The sequence below is a fragment of the Galeopterus variegatus genome, unplaced genomic scaffold (assembly GCF_000696425.1).
Source record: "Galeopterus variegatus unplaced genomic scaffold, G_variegatus-3.0.2 Scaffold2833, whole genome shotgun sequence".
NCBI lineage: Eukaryota > Metazoa > Chordata > Mammalia > Dermoptera > Cynocephalidae > Galeopterus > Galeopterus variegatus.
The window spans coordinates 56854-74217 of record NW_007728944.1 but is presented as its reverse complement, the minus strand read 5'-3'; the positions used below and the strand labels follow the sequence as shown (position 1 = coordinate 74217).

Below are 17364 nucleotides of genomic sequence, written 5' to 3'. Positions count from 1 at the left end.
GTAAGGATACCGTGGGCACTCAAGCAGAGGGGGAAGAGGAAAGCATTCCCTAGCAATATGGAGCCCTTCCGGGTTCTTCTCCGCAGTAGAAGCCCGCCGGTGCCAGACCTCAACCAGTCACAGGTCAAGGCTCGCCTCCTGCCCAGCCCCGTCCAATCAGCTACTGCCCCGTCCACCCCCTATCCAAACCCGGAACGCAGCTCCCTATAAATATACGTGCAGTCCTTGAATAAAGGGGAACTTCTCTGGCGAACTGTCAGCTCAGGTCCTGTCGTCTTATCAGCTCAGGTCCGTGCGCCCTTTCAATATGTACTGAAGGTAAAGATACCAACAACAAAACCTAAATCTAGCTCAACTACTGACAGACTGACTCAAACCCCCACGTGAATGGCCTCAATAAAAAGATGCTTGTCCATTTATAAGTACAAATACTATTTGCCTCAATCTTTACCATTCTTCTACACACGTATCCAGCACTCGGCCAAAAATTTTAATACAGAAAAGGGGGGAAAAAACACTTAAAAAATAAACTAATGAACAAAATCCCAACTGAGAGATGAATCAGGTGTTAGAACTATCAGACAAAACCTTTAAAATAACTATGATTAACATGTTAAAGGATCTAGCAAAAAAAAAAAGTGGACAGCTAACACAAAGAGATGGAGAATTGCAAAAGAGATGTGGAAACTATAACAAAATAGACAAAATGTTGGGGATAGGGAAAAGATGGTTAATGGATACAAAATTGTAGAGTTAGGAAAGAATTAGATCTAGTGTTCTATAGCAACATATGGACACCACAGTCCACAACAAATTATCATATAAACTTAAAGTAGCCAGTTGAGAGGATGTTGAATGTTCCCAACACAAAGAGGTGACAAATATTTGAGGTGACGGATATGCTAAATACCTTGATTGACTATTGCAAACTTTATAAATATACCCAAACATCGTAATGAACTCCATAAATAAATACAATTATCATGGGTCAGTTAAGAAAAAAGAAAAAGAAAAAAAAAATTCAGAAATAGAAGTAGTTAGAGGTTACCAGAAACAGGGGGATAAGGAATAATGAGAAGTTGTTGCTAAATGGGTACAGAATTTATGTTTAGGATAGCAAAGAAGTTTTGGAAATAGAAAGGTAGTGGTTGCATTGTGAATGTAATTAATTTCATAAAATTGTATGCTTAAAAACGCTTTAAAATGGCAATTCTTACATTATATATGTTTTACCACAATTTTAAAAAAATGGAAAAAAAAGAAACATAAATGTAAATGGTAGAAATAAAAAAGACAAACCATGATAAAGAATTCCTCAGATAAGCTCATCAGTAAACTGGACACAACTGGAAAAAGGTTAAGAGTACTTGAGGATCAATCAAGAGAAATTATCCAAACTGAAACCAAGCACACGCATGCATGCACACACAGTTAAAAAAAAACAAAACAAAAAGCAGATCATCCAAGAACTGTGGACCAGCATATGTAATTTGCGTCCCAGAAGGAGAAAAGAATGGGGCAGAAGAAAAATCTGAAGAAGTAACAGTCAAGAATCTTCCAAAAATAATGCAAGACATCAATCCACATAAGCAAGAGTTTCAGAGAACACCAAGCATATAAATTAAAAATCCACACCCCTATATGAGTACAGATGCTCCTTGACTTATGATGAGGTTATGTTCCAATAAAGCCATCATAAGTCAAAAATACTGCAAGTCACGGGACCGGCCCGGTGGCGCACTGCTACAGTGCGCCGCTTGACAGCGCAGCGGCGCTCCCGCCGAGGGTTCCGATCCCACATACAGACCGGTTCCCGCTCACTGGCTGAGCGAGGTGCGGGTGCAGCACTGAGGGTTGCGATCCCGTTGCCGGTCCCGGTCCGGTACGGGCGCGACACTGAGGGTTGCGATCCGTTGCCGGACACGAAAAAAGACAAAAAGGAAAAAAAAAAAAATACTGCAAGTCAAAAATGCACCTAATACCCTGATAAATCCATTGTAAAGTAAAAAAAATCATAAGTTGAACCACTGTAAGTCAAGGATCGTCTGTATTCATTTTAAAGTGCTGAAAACCAAAATGAAGAGATCATCATTGAGGCAACCAGAGAAAAAAGAAAGATTACATATAGAGGAATAAACACAAGAATTAGAGTAGACTTCTCAAAAACTATGCAAGCCAGACAACAATGGAATGACACCTTAAAATACTGAAAGAAAACAAAACTGCCAATTACGTACACAGTGAAAATGTCTCAAAAAAAGACATAAAAATACTTTCAGACAAAAAGCTGAAAGAATTCATTTCCTGTAGCAGGAGTGTCAGCTGGTTGACAATGGTATAAGGAAGTTCTTTAGCAGAAGTATGAAACCAAATGGAAACATATCTACAAAAAGAAATAAAGAGTGCCATAAATGTAAACATGAAGGCAAATTATAAAACCTTTTTAATGCCTGTAAAAGATAAGTGGCTGTCTAAAGCAAATATAACAAGTTTACAACGCATGTAAAAGTGAAATGTATGACAGCAATAGCACAAAGGACGGGTCAAAGGAATTGGAAGGCTATGGTTTATAAAGTTCTTACACTACACATAAAATGGTTTAATACTACTTGAAGGTAGAGTGCAGTAAGTTAGAGATGTTGCAATGGATTGGATATTTGTGTCCTCCAAAATTCATATGTTGAAACCTAATTCCCAATGTGCTATTTGGAGGTGGGGCCTTTGGGAAATGATTAGATCATAAGGACTGCCCTCATGAATGGGATCAGAGCTTATAAAAGAGACACCACAGAGTTCATTTGTCCCTTCTATCATGTGAGGTTATAACCAGAAGATAGTAGTCTATATATAAACCAGGAAGTGGGCTCTCACCAGTCACGAAATCTGCTCGCACCTTGATCTTGAACTTTTCCAGCTTCCAGAACTATGAGAAATAAGTGTTTGTTGTCTGTAAGCCACCCAGCCTATTATTTTTTGTTATAGCATCCTAAATGGACTAAGACAGACATATATAGTAAACCCTAGAGCAATCACTAAAAAGAATTTAGGAAGAAGATTGCAGAGATAAAATGGAATCCTAACAAATGCTCAATCCAAATCTAAAAAAAGACAGGAAAATAAAAGAACAATCAGACAAACTTCCTCCTCCATACTGTATTCTCTACAAAAATGTAAGTAGGCTTCATGAGGGTAGAGACCTTGTCTATCAACCCAGAACGTAAAATATAATGCTTTTCATATGGTAATCACATATCCGTTGAAAGAAATACCAAAAACATATTCAAAAAGTAAAAGCCCCCACAGAGATATGAAAGCCAAGACATGTATACATACATAGATACACTCCCCGCCTCCCCCCACCCCCCAAGAAAAGAAGTTACTTCAAACCTCATAGCTTGGGCAGTATCAATCTCTAATAACCCGAAGAAAAGAAGTTGGAAGAGTAGAGAGGTAGAAATAATCAGGATGATTCAGGTTAACCTGTAGAAAAATGGCCCAGGCTAAATAATGGATCCAAGCATATTGCTTGGCCTTGAAAATTCCATACCCAAAAGCAGTTTCTCAAAACTAGTCTACTGCACTAGAATCACTTGAGATATGTTTTAATGCATATCCCTAGGCTCCATTCAAGGTGACTAATTCAAAATCTCTGGTGTTGTGACCCAGAAATCTGAATTTTAAAAACATTCTAACTGATTTTTATTTTAAATTTTAGTTTAAACTGACCTCTAGTCCAATGAACTACATTCCTATATGTTTCTTCTTCCACTGTGAGAGCACTTACTGGTTCCCCCAAAAATCAATATATGTACTCATTTATTCTACCTTACTATGCATATAAAATAGTTTTAGAATTATTCCTAACTTCCTAACTTCTACCCTCCCAACTTTTCTTGGGGTTACTGAAGGTTGAAGTATCACTACCAAAGACAAATCTACTAAGTAAAGTTCATAATTTCTTTGTAATTCTTTTCGACCTTAAAATTAATGTATCCCATGAAGGTGTATAGTCAGAGTGCTCTGGTCCAAAGTTTCTTCAATTATTTTAATCAGTGTAATTATGCTATTAATCTGATAAGCTGTTAGGCTTATTTGTTTCTGCTTGTGTTCAGTTTTAGGGTTTCCTTTTTTCGTCCTTTTTGATTTTCTATTTATTTTATTTTTTTGTTTTATATATTCTTTTATTGATTATACATATTCATGGATCATAGAGCTGGCCATCAGCATATTTTTTAATATGTAAAATACTGACATGATTCAAAAGTCAAAACTATATAAAAGGTACACTCAAAATCTTATTCCCTTCTAGATCCCTTCCACCTCAGTTCTATCCATCCCCCATAGGTAATTACGCTTATTACACTTCTAGTTTATATTTCTAAATTTTTTTAGAACAATAAGCAAATACATAAAGTATTATTTTTCCTCACACAAAAAGTAGCATAGTACACCCACACACACCACTTTTGTATTTTTCCTTCTTTTATTACCCTAAACTTTTATAACTTAATAGGTTAATTTTCCTCAGTAAGGGGAATAGCACAAAAATTTTAAATCCTTTTCAGATTACAAAATTACTCAAATTATGGAATATTCAAAGAGTTATTATTCACATGTAATCTCTTTTCAATGCCCTGACACAAAATAAAAGGGGTTTTAATTTTTTTTTTTTTTTTGTCTTTTTCCGTGTCCGGCAACGGATCGCAACCCTCAGTGTCGCCCTCGCACCGGACCGGGACCGGCAACGGGACTGCAACCCTTGGTGTTGCTCCTGTGCCTCGCTCAGCCAGTGAGCGGGAACCGGTCTGTATGTGGGATCCGAACCCTCGGGCGGGAGCACCGCCGCGCTTCCCAAGCGGCACACTATCCAGTGCACCACCAGGCCGGCCCAAAAGGGGTTTTAATTTTAACTAAATATTAAAATTCTATCTGAATCCTTCTAAGTGACCACGGCAACATTTTCACTTCTGGGTGGGTTTAGTCAACTCTGTATTTCTGGAAAAGTGGTGACAGTTGCTATTCTCTCCCTCAATCAATACAACAAGCTAACTTCACAAATTCTAAATGACCTCCCAGTTTCCCCTAATCTCTCCCTTCCATACCTGAAGAAAAAAGAGTGAACAGCAGATTATGGGAGTGTGCTAAAAAAAAAAAAAAAAAAAAAAAAAAAAACCTAAGGAGAGGTGAATGAGAAGTAAAACATGAAAACAAGACCTGTGGAAACAAGAAGATAAACCACTTTCCATTAGTCTCCATTTGAAGCACTCAAAATATTTCTATGCTTACAAAAATAAAATTAAAATTGATCATGGCAAGTCCTAGGCACCTAATACTTTAAAACTGGATGGAGGAAACTTTTTAAAAAGAATAAGTATGAAATAATACCCTGGAAATATTAAAGGTCTGCCTATAGCAGTAGACGGAACCAGATAATCTCTCTGGGGATCTTTTAGTTCTACAAGTAACATCATTTTTCTCCACTTATTACCATTTTCCCCCTCTCTACACCTTTTTCTTCTCTATATCTAAACGATGTATCTTCCAGATGAAACTGTACCAGTATTGCTAAAGCAGTTTCAGACCATGACTTGGGCTGGCCAGCAGTAAGAAATATCAGCAGACTGGTTGTGGCACTATCAGGTGGACTTACAAGTCATCAGAAGCTGAGGTCAGACAGTTTAATGAGGAACATAATCAAACTTTATATATTTATTCTCTAAAATTTAGACCAAGCTCTTCAGTTTGGCATTCATATATTCATAGGATCTCCATATACTGGCTCTTATACCAACTCTCTACTAGGAACTCCTATAGGCAAGTGTTTCTTAAGAACTCTTAAAAATGCCTACCCGAATTTTACTCTTCTTCAAAATACAATAATAAACTCAATTACCTCAATAGTTTTCTAATGATTTCCCCCTTCTGTACTCTCACAGCACTTAACTCTTTGTACCACTCATTTTAGAACCTCATCCATCACACTCCCCAAAAACTCTCATTAGCTACGCCCTTCATTTAACACTTTTTACTAGCTCACATACACAAACTTTTTGAAATATCCTCACATAATGGATATTTTTATGGTTTACACGCAGTAGGTGTGCCCAATTAGTCAACTATTTACAGCATGACACTCTATACTTTTCTATTACAGAGCTTTTTACATAGCATCATAATTACTTGTTTATATGTATCCTCCTCATCTAATACAGACTGTAAGCGCCCTTAGAACCCTCTGCTAAGCTTCTTAGTACTGCCAAAACCTAGCAGACTCAAGCTTCTCAAGAGCACGTCGTAAATAAATCCTTTTCAAATAAAATGAATAAAAGACTAACAGCTGAAAAGAGGACATGATCTAGACCAAAGATTCCAAATTAGTACAGTAGTACTTGATGCCCATCCATTTTTTCACTTTCTACAGTTTTAGTTACCCATGCTCAATCAGTTTGAAAAATGAAATGGAAAATTTCAGAAATAAACAATTCATGTTTTAAATTGTGCACCATTCTGAGTAGCATAATGAAATCTCATACCACCTTACTCCATCCCAAGGATGTCAATCATCCCTTTGTCCTGTGTATCCACACTGTATATGTTACCCTTTAGTCACTTAGCTGTCTCAGTTATGAGATGAATGTCACAATGTCACAGAGCTTGTGCTCAAGTAACCCTATTTCACTTAATTGGTCTATTTTATTATCAGTTATTGTTGATCTCTTACAGTGCCTAATTTGTCAATTAAACTTTATCATAGATACCTATGTATAGGAAAAAACATAGTATATATAGGGTTAAGGAGGGGACTTCCATAGTCCATAGGTGAGCCAACAGACTTACATCTGACTTGGAGAATATTTTAGAAAACTGGAGTTGGTTGACCTTTAAAAATTGGAAGATTACACACAAAATTCAGATTTCTGGCTTTTTGGGGGTGCGTAGGGTGGATTATAAGATCTGCCATGTACCCTAAAAGGCAACAAGTGACTAGAACATAGCTACTCCTTTTACATTAGACATGTACTCTTCAGTTGGGCACCTTTTTTGCTTTTCTGTCACCTGTCTGGCACCTATAGGCATTTAATTTAGGTTTACAACCAATGATACAGACCCATGAATCCCTGGTGGGCTTTCTAAGCCATTTATTCAAATTTTGGCTGTTTCTACTCCCTAGCCACCATGTTTTTCTATTGCCAAACAGGTTTATGAAAATTTTCTAGCCTTCCCTCATCCTAAATCTTGACAAAAGGAGTCTACAGTGCCCAGTGTTGAAGACAGAAAACACAGTTTAGAAAGCTCACTACTACTTGCTTAGAATGGTGCTTTGGTTCATGGGTCAAATTTGATTATGTATTTCCTCCACTGAAATAGTCTATTAGACTCTTACTCAAAGTATACTGTTAACAATCACTTCTCATACTGAGTAAGCCAGTTAAGAAAGAGTTCATCTTGGCAAATTAAATTTAATAAATATTTATACACTTTAAATGAAACTATAGACCCTTGTATAATGCTTAAGAACATGAGCATCAAAATATCCAAATCTACCAAGTCTGGTACCAAATCTTGATCCTATCATTCTCTAGCTTAGAAACTCTGGAAAGTTAGTTAATGTCTCTAAGACTCAGTTTCCTTACCTTTAAAATTTGGAATTACTATATCTACTTAGTACCTATTACATAGGCCGAATGTGGCTTAAGAAGACAATGATGTAAGGCACTTAGTATAGTGCCTGGCAAACAGAAAATAATAAAAGTACCTATCATTTGAGTATTTAATCTCAGAAACAAAAACTAATGAAACAAGATCTCTGAACAAAAATCTGTAAGTTCTATAATACTGCTAATTCATAAAGCATAAGGAAACACAAAAGAGATTAATTCTATAGGAAGAAAAACATAACATATGAGCTGAAATAATAGGGGAATGACAACTAGCAAAATGGCAAAAGAGAGAAAGTCCAAGGAGAAATAAGATAAAAACAAAAGCAAGAAAGAAATCAAAGTATTTATTTACAGGGACAGCTAGTGGGCTCAAATGGATGGAATACGAAGAGTACTGTATATGAAAGAGAAGCAGCAACAAATAAAGCTCGAAAGGAAGGCTGGAATACCAGGTTCATGCTTTCATTCAAACTACACTTACTGAACTAAATGGAAGCGCTGTGTGCTATGGCATGGAAGAGAAGAAGAGATATAAAAAGGACAGATATAAAAAGTGTCTTCCCTTAAGACACTTGACATCTGTCACAGTGCATGGCACATCATGGTGCACAATAAATCAAAAAAGTCTTTAATAAACTTAGTAGAATGAAAAAGACAAAGGTGCTGAGGCAGAAAGAGAAACTAAAGAGTAACTACCATCTGATGGTAGGCCTAATGTCCTGTAAACTACTTTCCCCCATGTGCATGCGCACACACCCTACAGAGCACACAACTGGATGATTCCTATGTAAGAATATTAACATAACATGTGCAGAGACAAAAGTAAGTTGAGTTATATATTGTATAACATAAATTAGCTAAGTAACTAATTTGATGGTACATCAAAAGGCTCCTTAAAGAAGTGGTTGTTTCCAGGTCTTATGCAAGAATGGTACTAGAAGACCCTGAAATATTTTGTGGTGCCAAAAAGTAAGAAAATGTTAAACAAAAGAATGAGGCCAACCTGTAACAGCTCCCAATGGTCAAAGCTGTAACAATTTGAATGACAACAATAGCACAAAGAATAAAATAAACATCCATGAGTACATACTATTATAATGATTGATTAAATAAAGGAAAAAAGGAATAACTCTTCCTTACAGAAAAATATCAATTAATGAATATAAAAGAAATAAAGGAAAAGAAAATCACCATTAGAAAACAGTAAAAATTGCTGCTGTTAATACCTACAAATGAATGCTAGCAAAAGTTTAAGAAGAAACAGAACATTTGCGTACCTTCAAATATCTTCCCCAAATATTTCATTATTTACAAAGTGATAAATAGTAATTTCATAGTGGAGAAACCTAGCAAACATTACGTTAACCAAAGAATCATGTTTAACATTACCAATAATAAGACAAACTGACAACATGTACCCCCTCATATGATATGCAGAGGCAGGCACATCACCTCTGTATTATTCTTCTCAAAAATGCATTACACCTCAGTCTAATCATGAGAAAACATCAGACAAATCCACACTGAGGGAAATACTACAAAAATATCTGACAAGTACTCTTCAAAAGTGTCAAGGTCATAAAAGACAAGAAAAAGATTGAGGAATCTTTACAGATTGAAAGAGACTAAGGAGGGCCGGCCCGGTGGCGCACTGGATAAGTGCGCCGCTTGGGAAGCGCGGCGGCGCTCCCGTCCGAGGGTTCGGATCCCACATACAGACCGGTTCCTGCTCACTGGCTGAGCGAGGCGCAGGAGCAACACCGACGGTTGCAATCCCGTTGCCGGTCCCTGGTCCGGTACGGGGGCAACACTGAGGGTTGCGATCCGTTGCCGGACACGGAAAAAGACAAAAAGACAAAAAAAAAGAAAGAGACTAAGGAGACAAGACAAGTAAATGCAATGTGTGATACTGAATTGGATTCTGGAACATAAAACAACATTAGCAGGAAAACGGATGAAATCTGAATAAAGTCTGTAATTTAGTTAGTAGTTAATAGTATTACGTGGTCAGTACTATTGCACCAACATTAATTTCTTAGTTTAGATAATTGTACTATGGTTATACAAGATGTTATCATTAGAGGAACTTGATAAACTATATACATAGGAACTTTCTGTGCTACTTTTGCAACTCGCATAAATCTAAAATTCTTCCAAAATAAAGCTTTTTAAAAAAAAATCTTGGATGATGAATACAGTACTAGTTGTAATACTATGTCATTTTCTTTGCCTTAGACTCAATATCAACTTACCTGAACTGTGGGTATTGTTTTCCAGCGAATGCTACATTATCTCTTCTCTTACTTTATGATGTCAGTCCTATAACATAATAAAACTCTAACAAGCTAAGAATCTACCATAAATAAAGTTATCTAATTTTAAAATATCTAATTTCCATTTCTGACATCCTAAAAATGACTAGTAATCAGAATTTTATCTTCAATTATATGAGCCTCCACAAAGCTTTATTTTCAACAGAAGTCAATGTTGTCATCACTTATTGCATAAAAGTAATAATTTAAATAAAATCCTTACCTTCCAACCACTGCCAGCCTCTCTATAATATGGGAAGTTATCACAAATCCACTGGTAAATCTCACTTAAAGTCATTTTCTTTTTGGGTGAGCTATTAATTGCAAATGTAATGAGGCTGGCGTAACTGTAAGGTGGTTTCCCGTCTTTGTGCTGTTGAACTTCTTCCTGGTCCAGAGTTGTATTCGGGTCAAGGAGTGCATTCTTCTTAGAAATTCCTGTTCCATGTGCGTTTTGTGTAGCATCAGATTTTTGGATGGCTGCTCTCATGGTGAGCTGTGGTAACCAGTCCATAGATGTTAGGCTGCTCTCCAGTTCAGATGTCATCCTGAAGGTAAATAGACTCCTTAGTCAATATCAAGGAAAGAACCCCTGCTTCTCAAAATATCCAATATTCACAAATCTAGGAGTTCCAAAGTGAGGAAAAGCCTGAGTTAAATCTGGAGGAAAAAGATTGAGTATGTTAATGACCAAACCAAATATTTAAGGGATCAACATTTCCAATCTTTTTTCTTAATTTTTTCCTCTCTAGAACAACAAATTTGGTTTTAATATGTTTAAAATACAGAACAATACATACACACCAAGTGATTCTGATGCCAATCTTCCTAAAAAAAAGACTGTCTGCTGCTTTAATAGGAAAACAGAACCTTGGTATGAAAAACCCTGTCTGCAGCCCAGCTCTTTACTCATCATCACCACAAGCCCTTAAAAACTAAAGGCTGTACATCTGGCATTTATTTCACACAAAGTTTAGGGGAGTCATACAAACACAGGAATACCAAAAGTAAGGCGGAGGCAGGAAGTCAGATAATTAAGAAATAGACACAGGAATATGCATGGAGGAAAGAAGGTAGTTTAGCAAGGTAAGAGGTAGGAAGAATAAAAGCAGGGTAGACAAAAATAGCAAGGAGACAAGCTAGCTGGGGAAGTTGACCAAAATGAGGAATGAAGTCAAGGACCCCGATTAGCAAGAGAAAAGGAGGATAGGCAGCATCAGGCAGTTATTTTTTAAAAACAAGTCAAGGAACAAATTTACAAAAACTAACTAAAGATCTGGGAGTACAGGAGATAGGAGATTAAGTCACGTAAATGGTCAGCAAGAAAAGACACATTTAAAGCTCATGGACAGGTGTGGGCAAATGTCCAGTAATTTGTATTCTACAATGACTCTCTCTCTAAGGCTGAAAAATTCAGACAATCACGACCCAAAGAAAGAAAACAAAATCTGCCAGGTTAACACACATTGTAGAAAAGGGAGAAAGCTGCTCTAAGAATTGAAGATAAGAACATAGAAACAAAGCTTGACACTTCACACTAGAATTGTTAACTTTCAGCAGAGGATACATAGCCCTCCTATCCTGGGATCAAAGAAGGAATAGTGACTCTGACAATAAAGCAGAGAAGAATGAAAAGACTTCTAAGTGATATCAAAATAAAGGGGAAAAGAAAGCAAAATACAAAACTTAAATACCTCAGTCAAAAGAAAACATCTGTGAATAAGAAAATCCCACACAGGCCCCTCATCCCAAATGGCTCCTGACAAAAAGCAACCTAGGGTATTGTGTGTAGGATCTGAACTTCTGGGAGGCAATAAAGAACACAGCTTTGGAGTTAGAAAGACCAGAGTTCAAGTACTTATTCTAGCAGTTACTAGCTATGGGACCATGAAAATTTTAATTATCTCTAAACCCCAGCTTTCTCATCTGTAAAATGAAACAATAATACCTACAGTTAAAATATTACTTTTAAAATTAAATGTGATAACACATGCACAGAAGAAACATTCAATTCAATAAGAGTTAGCTGATAATATTAGTCTAAATGTATCTTGGGAGGGTACTAATGCACCATAAAGTAAACCAGATTAAGCAACAGTAATTATAAATCAAGAGACAACCATGAGGATTCTATCTGCATTGCCAGTAAATAGAGTCCTATCATCTTGTTTTTCGGATATTTTGATCTTTAGTTCATCTTTCTTATCTTCTCAAATTCCCTCCATTTCTACTGTATGCATTCTTCTGTGTAGCACCTTTGGAGAATCTTTTTTTTTTTTTTAAGCTTATCATCCTATTCTACAATCTCAGCTAGAAATGCTTGTTCCCAGCATGAAGTAAGTTACAAGGACTTGTGAAATAAGGACACACAATGATTTAGAGCTCACACAATGCCTAAAGAGTGGGGAAAGTACCCTCGAAAATAGTGAAATCCTTCAATCTAAAGATGAAACCACTGAAGTTAAAGGCTAGAACTAAAACCAGAGCCCAGATCTCTTCATGGTTCAGTCTAGTAGTTTCTCTACCTCATCTGTAAAATAAGGATGATAATTAAAATAGTACCTACCTCACTGATGTACTCAGAACAGTACCAGGCAAATAATAAGTATTCAATAAATCTTAGCTACTGGAGGTGGTGGTGATAACAGTAGTTGCTATTATTCACATTTCATTCAGTAAACACTGACTATTACACCACGCTGTTATCCTATTTGCTTCAATCAAGTCTCCACTGAGCAGAACTTTATTTTGTTCAAATTCCCAAAGAAGCCAGTTATATGCATTTTAAGTGTTAATATAAAAGCATATTCCAAACTGGAGTAGGATTACTATTTCAGATGCCCCCTATTGAGAACCATTTTACCTTCTGTTCTCTTCCACCAATACCAGTAATGAGATTTTATGAGCGCCTTGGCAATATAAAATAAATACACAATAATTAGGTATTTAATATGCATTGCAACATATTTAACAAGAACTTATAACTACACACGTATACAGAGCTATTCTAGGGTTAATACACACACACACACACAGGAGGTATGATAAAATTCCTTCCTCAAGGAACATATAGTCTAATCGGAACACAAGAAAGAAGTGAATTAAAGTACAAGGCTGAGCTCTGGGTGCTGTAAAGATTCTTTAGAAAGGGAGAAACAACACAGACTATAGCCCTGAGGGGTAGAAAAAGGAGAACATCAGCTAAGTCTTAAAGTTAAGATCAAAGTAAGCAGGAAAGAAAAAGGTCCCTAGTCCTGAAAGACTTCATGTATAAGAATTATTCCATTGTTGTGCTTATATTCATCAGTTCTGCTAAAGCAGATCTTAAGTACACTATAAAATATGACCCAAATTTAAACACTGAAAAAGTGGGGCTACTGTTTTGTTTGCAATTTATTAAGTTTTATATATTCTTGCTAGTAAGGCAAAAGTACCTTCATTGTTAGTACTTCAGCTGGTGGCTACAGTGGTTCTCCATTAAGCATCGAACACAAAAGATGACCATTAGATTTTGCCAGATCACCAGTAACTTTAGAAAGAAACCTATTAGGGCCGGCCCGGTGGCGCACTGCTACAGTGCGCCGTTTGGGAGCGCGGTGGCACTCCCGCCGAGGGTTCGGATCCCACATACAGATCGGTTCCCGCTCACTGGCTGAGCGAGGTGCGGGCGCAGCACCGAGGGTTGCGATCCCGTTGCCGGTCCAGTACGGGCGCGACACTGAGGGTTGCGATCCGTTGCCGGACACAAAAAAAAGACAAAAAGGAAAAAAAAAAAAAAAGAAAGAAAGAAACCTATTAGTGGAATGGTGATGACAGAAGTCCACTTTTATAAGAGAACAGATGGTGGTAAATTTTAAAAAAGCATGAGAAGCTGAGGAATCTGGTTATGAAAATCTGGTTAAGAAATGCCAGGCCCTCGTTACCTCACCTCATTCCAAAAGCTTCCTAGCTGGGCTCCTGGATTCTTATTTCTCACCATCTCCAATCCATGCATACACTCCAAGAGAAATCTATTAGCATTGCTTTCATGTCATTATGCCTAAACACTTTCAATGGCTCCCTTTCTCTCTATACTCCCCTTCAACTACTTTGGCTTTTATTAATCTTTTATTAATCCTTCTCTAAATTCCTAGAGCAATTATAACCTCAATTTGACATTTAACATGCTACTTCATATGCATAATAGCATCACATGCCTACGCTTTCTACCTTCACCTCCTTCCCCCACCCCTGCCATTGATGAAAATGGCCACACTTCTGATGCCACCTAATACCATACTAGGTACAAGTTATCTGGAAAATAACATAGTGATTAGATAAAGAATAAAATCTTTTTTTTTTCTGGAATGCCCTTTCTTTCTCACACTGCCTGGATGACTTCTTTTTCTTCAAGACTCAGACCAAACATCTCCTCCTACAAAAACTCTAGTCAATCCACTCTTTCCATCCTCCATCTCCTAAACTGAACAGGATCCTACTCCAAGAGTATAAATACCTCTATCATAGGATATACACAGAATTGTAATTATCTTTATATCTCTCTCTCCCACAAGATTCTGAGCTCCTTGAAAGAAGGAATTTTCATGATTGAAATGAAATAGTGACTGTCCAATGAAGGTATGGGCACGTTCCTCCCCAAACAAGTGAGACCAAAACACACTTAAAAGCTAAAAGGAAGAGGCAAAAGACAGAACTCAAGAGCATAGGGTAAGGTTACTCACAGGATCAAAGTCCTTTATAAACTGGAAAAAAGTATGACTCAGAGCACAGACTGACAGGTAGCATTACACAGTAACAGAAACAGTTCTACTGGAATAGCACGGAAAAATGAAAAAACAGATGCAAAGATAAAAAGAACATAACGTTTACTTGCAGGAGAAAGCAAGGCATAGAGAAGAATTTATGTCTGAAGTTCTTAAATCTATAATGGTATCTGTTGCTTAAAATTAAGTTCCATAAGGAATTTTTTCCACATAAAATTAAAGAGTAAGGAGCATAGAAATATAACAATCAAAACTAAATCATGACATGGGGATGGGGAGGGGGTTCTAACCCACTTTATGAAACACTGCCACTGATATAATCCCATACGAGTATATGCTTTTTAGCTACTTTAGCACACTGGCCTCCCTCTGCAACTCTGTAATTCCCAAGGAGTAGCAAAAGCTTACTACTCAGAAAGTTTTCAAGTTTCAACAGTATCAGAAGTGGGGGGGGGGGATGATATTGTTGGGGCTTCCTAAATGGAGGAAGACATCAAGGGAAATAAAAGGAATAAGAATAATGAGGGTAATGATGTTGCGACCCAAATATTACTGAATCCTCCCACTCCATTCCTGGCACTTTGCATTTCATCTTATGACTTGGTAGCACAGGGAAAATTGAGCAACTGAGAACTCAGACGAAATCCTTGTAATTACCACAACTGTAATTCATGGATACTTCTGATCACATATATGCTTCTCTAGGGGTCAATATATGCTATCACTCCTGTTATAGTGTGTCTCAGCACGCAAAGCAACCAGAAGCAGGGACTATGGCAAGAACCACTAACTGCCATCTAATACCTGTTCTTACCTTCTTTCTTAGGAATACATCCCAATTTTACTCAGGATGGTATTGGGCCTTCTGCCCTTCCTGCTCTCTGGAATGTGGACAGAATAGCTATTGCTCCAGCATTCACCTTGGATCACAAGGTGATCTTGAGAATGAAAGCCACACACTGAGGATATGGGAGCAGAGACAAAGAATATGGGTCCCTGATTTTTTTGTGAAGCAGTCTGTGAAGCCACCATCCCAGCCCTAGACTGACTTTCTTTCAGACTCTTTATGTGTTCTATAAAAGAGTCTTTACCAGGGCCGGCCCGGTGGCGCACTGGATAGTGCGCCGCTTGGGAAGTGCGGCGGCGCTCCCGCCCGAGGGTTCGGATCCCACATGCAGACCGGTTCCCACTCACTGGCTGAGCGAGGCGCGGGAGCAACGCCGAGGGTTGCGATCCTGTTGCCGGTCCCCGGTCCGGTACGGGGGCAACACTGAGGGTTGCGATCCGTTGCCGGACACGGAAAAAGACAAAAAGACAAAAAAAAAAAAAAAAAAAAAAGTCTTTACCAGCAGGTAAATGCAATTCCTAACACACACAGAATTGGGGATGTGGCAGTGGATTGATACAAGTAAAAGAACCTAAAATAAGACACAATCTCTCTCCCAAAGAGGAGTTAATGAGTTGATGAACTCTGATACAGCAGGTTGTAAAGCTGGTGACAAAGGATTTGGTTGAAGTGTCTTCTGCAGAATTTGGAAGGCAAACCATATGCCAACTGAGACTATAGCAAAAAGAGAACTTCAGGAAAAAATTAGAATGTTGGCATGAATTGTCTCCCTCTTGCCACTTTAAAGCGAAGTCCCAAAAGAGAAATAAACTATCATTAGAGTTATGAGCAGAGATGGAGGAAATACAGATTTGCTAAAGGAGGTACTCCCTGCCTATGGCCTGCAATTTAACTAAGAGTTCTATAATTTGAAGACTTGCAAGATTGAAAATACAAGCTTCTAAAGTTTAAACTGAAGTAGTTAAGTGTAGCTACAAAACTACCTGTAGCATTCTCTCCACCAAAGACTATTGTTTCAAATGGCTTCAACAGAACCACCACTCCCCCTCGAGAGCTAAAAAAGGTCAATGAACTTGAATGAGGGGAAATACATTCTTTATTTCCACTAACTTATATCTGAAATTTAGCATTTCCTTTAATAACAAAAGTAGACCAAAAAAACCCAAAAACCAACAACATTAATAGTACCTTCGACTTTGCAACCAATAAAAATCACAAATGGTTTTTATAACAAATAATGAACGTTTCAGAAATCTCAATTTTGGGCCAGCCCGGTGGCGCACTGGATAGTGCGCCGCTTGGGAAGCGTGGCGGCGCTCCCGCCCAAGGGTTCGGATCCCACATACAGACCGGTTCCCGCTCACTGGCTGAGCGAGGCGCGGGAGCAACACCGAGGGTTGCGATCCCGTTGCCGGTCCCGGAAAAAGACAAAAAAGACAAAAAAAAAAAAAAAAAAGAAAGAAAGAAAGAAATCTCAATTTTGGGCCAGCCCGGTGGCGCACTGGATAGTGCGCCGCTTGGGAAGCGTGGCGGCGCTCCCGCCCAAGGGTTCGGATCCCACATACAGACCGGTTCCCGCTCACTGGCTGAGCGAGGCGCGGGAGCAACACCGAGGGTTGCGATCCGTTGCCGGACACGGAAAAAGACAAAAAAGACAAAAAAAAAAAAAAAAAAGAAAGAAAGAAAGAAATCTCAATTTTGGGCCAGCCCGGTGGCGCACTGGATAGTGCGCCGCTTGGGAAGCGTGGCGGCGCTCCCGCCCAAGGGTTCGGGTCCCACAT

General features: G+C 38.1%; 1 protein-coding gene across 4 annotated transcripts in view; it reads right to left on the bottom strand.

The window, feature by feature from the left end:
- Positions 1-17364, bottom strand: part of FOXJ3 (forkhead box J3) — a 141567-nt gene that overhangs the window by 83183 nt on the left and 41020 nt on the right. For 3 of the 4 annotated variants that reach the window (XM_008583106.1, XM_008583109.1, XM_008583107.1), the window contains exon 3: positions 10197-10521. In XM_008583106.1, the coding sequence (XP_008581328.1) occupies positions 10197-10521 (325 nt within the window). Of the gene's footprint in view, positions 1-10196; positions 10634-17364 lie in introns of all 4 variants that reach the window. The other variant, XM_008583108.1, reaches the window with a different exon arrangement.